The following is a 5,600-nucleotide window of genomic DNA, read 5'->3' on the forward strand; positions in this document are numbered from 1 at the left end:
TAATAAGTAACATAATGAAAAAAGAAATATTTATAAGTCTAAACAATAAAGTTAGCTTATATATTAAAAGAATAAAATGAGGGAATACAAAACACGTTTTTCTCTCTGTGTCGAATAGTAGTGTATCTTCAAAGTGTTTCTATTATGTATACTTTCATTGAATGAGATTAAGTTCTGAAATTAGTTAACTCGTCAACCAAACCCACGATTTCCACTTCAATTTTAAAAGTGCAACATATATTGTGAATCAAAGTCACAATCTCAACGAAATCTAAAAAAAATATAAGAATCATATATGGGTAAACGACTTCCTGAAAATTGAATAATAAGGGAAATCAGGTGAGGTTGTTAAAAAAAATAGTAAATTACAATGACACCCCCTTAGTTTTAGTAAAATTATATAAATTATCCTTCAATTTTTTATACCTACACAAACTCCCTAATTTTTACACTTTCATTATACTGATTACCCCTGCATGAGAAATAAATGTAATTTTTTAAATAAAAAATATGATAAATGTAATTAAGTTAAACAAAATATAATATATTGTTCTAAATAATATGCAAATCAATACGTGCCTGTATAATTGAGGGTGATTTGTGTAATTTCACTAAAACTTAGAGGATGTCAGTGTAATTTAGTCTTAAAAAAATTGAAAATGTACTTGTGAGGCACAAAAAATAGAAACTTTTTGTTTAATTGTGTAGAGAATAAAGAGTTAATTTTTTAAGTAATAATTAATAAGAGTATGCGGCACATCCTTTCGGTTCTTACTTCTTGTACAATACTATTTTAAGTCTCAAAATTCATTTTCTGTATGAAAGACTGACAATTTGTTCTAAATTATTTATTCTGTTTAAATTTATACTTCTGGCTAGGACAAGAATTTTTATGAAAAAGAATGGTGAGTTGCACGATTGTCAAAGATGCAATACAGTATTATTCAAAAGGATACAACAGAGTATGTACATATATATTGTTACACATGGTGATATTCGTCTCACCCAGTGTCACATATACTATTAAAAAAATATTCATTTATGTGTCCTTTTATTCCCCTAGTCAAAACAAAATAGAAATTATATATGACAGGATTGAGAACACCAAGTGATCTTGGTTCTGGAACTAATGTTGCATTTGTAAGTTATGTCACTTGTTGAAAGTGGCAATAAAACTGATGGGGCCTTTTCCAGTTACAGCTGCTTGAATTGCGAAGATGAGGAAGACAACCATAGCTAACCGGGAATGTTTGATCTCTGCCAGTTGAAGTCTTGCTTTCTCTTCAGAGTCATTTGCCAATCCCAATGGATCAAAGAACTTGCTTCCTGGGTATAACCTTTTCTCTGGGTCAAGTTCTGCATTCCTTTGGAACTCAATGTAACCTATCACTAATACCTCAATCCATATCAATGAGGTAATTGAAAATGGAAGAGGAAGTCCAAAGTAGGATGACCCTTCTACCAGCTCTACCTGAAAATTGTAGTCCCATAAACAAAAACAATTTGAATGAGCTTGATGAAATTAATGAAGAGACAAAGATATAACATTTTTATCTTTCAAATATAACTATACCACACTTTCATCCTAAGTACAAAAACAAGAACTTGTAAGGATCCTGATTCGAGCATGATTTATTAGATGATTTAAAAGATTACTTCAACATGAAGTGGTCAATGTGTTGCATACAAAACCCTTTGTATAGGCAAGGCTCTCTGAACTAATGGATCTAACTTCAGTCAGAAATAGGGTTAAACTCCTAAAGTTTTAATAGTCACAAATAATAATAAAATAAAAGCAATAATAATAATAATAATAAAAGTTTAAATTTTTAATTTACATATCATATTTTTTTTCATTAGCACGAGACAATATATGAGACAAAATCTGTAATAACAGGTTATAAAAAACAAAGATAGACTGGTTAGAAAATGTGTATACTATAAAAAAATAAAGATAGAACACATCTGTTGTATCACAAAGTGTGTCACTCCATATGATATTATTTGTGATTAGTTGTAAAAAATGTATTTAAGTTAAAATGTAATGATTAAATATTTTTCTGACCAATCATAAATAATGACACATGGAGTAATACACTTTTATGAAATAACAAATTTTCTCCCCTTTTTAATTGATACGTGTCTCATACTCGCAAACTATACTATGAATATACTTCAATACTTATTTATACTCATTAATCTAAATGTCTATACAGTATATCAAAAACATGTATTCAACAAATATTTTCCTACTAAAACTTGATTATGACTAATTTTAGATGCCATTTCTTTCTGTTTTGATAAGGATGAAACAAAAGAAGACATCATACGGTACAAATCAAATAATAATACAAATTTTGTCTTCATCGTTGTTGGCCACAGAAGTCATCACAATCATCTTTGGTGTTATAAAATCACGCAAATACAAAATAATACCATTATACGACTACCCTCCTCATTCTGTAAATAAATAAAAAAAACCTCAAAAAACTGTTATGTTAGTCTCATGACTTGTTTCATTTATTAAATTTGAATTCTGAACATTATTTTTATTTTAATCACATAACTTTATTTTTATTATCATATTAATTCCTTCATTCAATTTATTGTCATATATTATTGTTGTACCACTAGTTTAAGTGTGGTTTGTGTGTCTATCTAGTAAATTCATGTTAACAAAAAAATAAACGTAATGTAAGAGCGAGAATACAATTGAGAGAATAATTTTAAAAAAAGATGATAGACTAATTTGTAAAAAAAGTAGAGATTTTGTAAAAAAAAATCATCTCTATCCGAATCCTATTATGTTCTTTAAAAAAAAAGTCTAAATCATAATTTCTTGTCCCAAATATTTAGCACTCTATTTTCCACACACATTAATTTATTTCTGAATCATATTTAAAGATAAATATATTTATGTTTTTTAATGTTATTATTTATAATTAAATTTTAATTAGAATTTAATTTTAATATATTATTAATAATTTATTAATTATTTTTATATACACATGTTTTTTTGGTAAGATCGAGTATTTGAGTACGGCAAGAAAAAAATTAAAGGTAGAGATTTTTATTTTTTAAAATTAAATAACATGACTAATTAAGAAAACCAAAAGAAAAAAGGTGTCCATATTGATGGTAAAAGCGTTACCTTCCCAGCGTCTTGCCATGCAACACCGGTGAAGGCCTCAACAGCAAGGGCACCAAGAGCACCAAGCATGGCCCACCTTCCATGAATGACTTCACACTCACGGAACCTCTGCAACCCAAATACCTCTGTGTAAGGCTGAAATGGCGTCGGTTTCACCTCCGTAGTCTCCAGCCTGGTCCCGATGATTTCCCCAGCGAGATTCTTCGCAAGGTTCTGGTCCAAAGAGTCCAAATCGAACTGCAAATACTCTGCGGGTTTCCCGAATCCCAATGGGTCGAACCCACGGTCCCCGACCAGTGACCCGTCCAGCCACTCCGGTGCTTGGGCACCTGGTAACCATACTAGTCGGTCGGAACTGGGTTTTACCTATTGGGCATTTCAAGTGTGAGTAATATGGTAAATAAGTTTGGTAAAGTAAAAAAGGCAAAGTGTAATCCAATGTTTTAAAATTGTGATTGTGGTAGCCATTCAGGTCATGTTGGTTACAATAATTGTGTTTATTATAGTGGTCATGATGCAGATTGCGAATATTAAGACGTGAATTACTTTGATTAAAAAAATATTTTTGATGTGGCTTGATACAGTTGTGCTCCGACCCGATATGCGAATTATATCGTTGTGATTCAGTATCACATCACAATTGCAGTGTGATGTAGTTGCAACAGTCACCTCAATCGCAATATTGCGTCCGCATCAGGTCACCCTGCAATTGAAATCACTTTTGTAAACACTCATAGGTTCATTACCTTCACCTCTTTTTTCTTTGGTGAGGGTGGTGCCTTTTTGGTGCCAAGGTTGAAGAAGGCTTGGAATTTTCCAGAATTTGAGGCTTGGTTACCAATACGGGTGCCGAAGAAGTATGACGTAGCGGCAGAGGTAGCAGTTGCGGTGGTGGCCATTGATGAGTTTGGTTGAGGTGACACAATGGAAAAGGAACGAGGTTATATATGTTTATTTATATTATGTGTTTTAGTGTGGAGAGTTTTTGTTTTTGTGATGGACTCTGAAGTGAGTGTGTGAGTATTAGATGGAGGCTTATCTATCTACCTTATCTTCATGGTTGTGCTTGGATGGTTGGTTGATGCTTGCTTCACTTTTATTCACTGGACCTAATGGAAAATAATTCCCTTTTACATTTTTATTGGTATCCCTTGGTTGTTTATGCTTTTCTAAATAAAAGGGGGTGAAAAAGTTATGGTGTTAGGTTGATTCATGTGATTGTATAGTTAGGAACAAGATATCAAGTACTTAGGTCTAATGCACACCAAATTCATATTAAGGAAGCCGTGGGAAGATTTTGTATTTTGTGTAAGAGAGTATGATTTGAGATATGTTATTCACATGTTGATAATATGAGATTCAGACATATATAAGTGGTGATCATCATACTAAAATTGGATTGTACCCCTAAACAAACTATACCTGAATGGTTCATGTTTAAGAATCCCCACTTTGAAAAAAGCTTCATCCTACTAACGGATAGGGATACGATGTCCCCAACCTTATCACCAACTACATTCCTGATCAATCATAATGAAGTAAAATTGATAAAATTAGGAATAATTAATTTTTTTAACTGACGTGACATAATAAGATTGGTCTGTGATAAAATTTGGGACATGGTTTGTGACGGTAAATCATTGTCTCCTACTAAAGATAGTATAAGACAATATCTAGTAGTACTCACATCTAAGGAATAATATCCAAAGTAATTAAATTTTATTTTGCATGTAATTTGAAAAAGTACTGCCCGCAGATCATAATTTGCACTATAAGGTTATAGTGGTTTTTTTTGCATGAGAAAAAGATGTATTAAGAGATTTTTACACTATTATTATATATTTGTCATTCATTTTTAATTATAATTAACTTTTAAATAAAATAATATAATTAATTGGTAGATGATACACTAATTAAATATATATTTTTATATGGTAAATGCATAAATATTTAAATAAATTTAAGGATGCAGTGAAGTCTAATGTGAGTTGAGAGCAACATGATTACTCGAATTATACGACCCATCATATTGTATGTGAGGTCGGATGAAATTCTGCATGAAGTTTAATTTTCTGGAATCATATGTTGTATAATTAAGAAAATCTATTTTATTTGTAGTTTTTGGATGAAAATTGTTAGTAAGATAGTTATGGAAACAATACCACATTATTAAAATAGAGTTAAAAAAAAATAGGAATAAACATACAATATTTAACATGAAAAAACTTTCTTAAAATGATGATGGAGAAACAACCATGAGGATAAAATGTTTTGTCAAAAAATGTTACAACCTCTCTCTAAATACAATAGGAGAATAATTACACTTTCTTTCGAAATAGAGGAATAAATCGCCCTTTATATATAAAATATAAGAAACATTAAAAAGACACTATAAATATTATATAAGGAGAAAACACTCTAGTTTTATAAAGTGGGTGTGTTTTTCATC

General features: G+C 30.6%; 1 protein-coding gene across 2 annotated transcripts; it reads right to left on the reverse strand.

Moving 5' to 3' along the window:
• Positions 1-914: 914 nt before the first annotated feature.
• On the reverse strand, positions 915-4,149 carry LOC109340350 (chlorophyll a-b binding protein CP29.3, chloroplastic-like). Of its 2 annotated transcripts, none has more exons than XM_019578026.1 (3): positions 3,904-4,149; positions 3,152-3,517; positions 915-1,471 (listed from the first exon to the last, which is right to left on the reverse strand). In XM_019578026.1, exons 1-3 carry the CDS (start codon positions 4,048-4,050, stop codon positions 1,151-1,153), a joined length of 834 nt encoding a protein of 277 aa, XP_019433571.1. In that variant the 5' UTR covers positions 4,051-4,149; the 3' UTR covers positions 915-1,150. The 2 variants fall into 2 exon arrangements, with proteins under 2 accessions (XP_019433571.1, XP_019433570.1); XM_019578025.1 differs by having other exon boundaries at positions 3,898-4,146.
• Between the last annotated feature and the right edge of the window lie 1,451 nt (positions 4,150-5,600).

The sequence above is a fragment of the Lupinus angustifolius genome, unplaced genomic scaffold (assembly GCF_001865875.1).
Source record: "Lupinus angustifolius cultivar Tanjil unplaced genomic scaffold, LupAngTanjil_v1.0 Scaffold_164_6, whole genome shotgun sequence".
Lineage (NCBI taxonomy): Eukaryota > Viridiplantae > Streptophyta > Magnoliopsida > Fabales > Fabaceae > Lupinus > Lupinus angustifolius.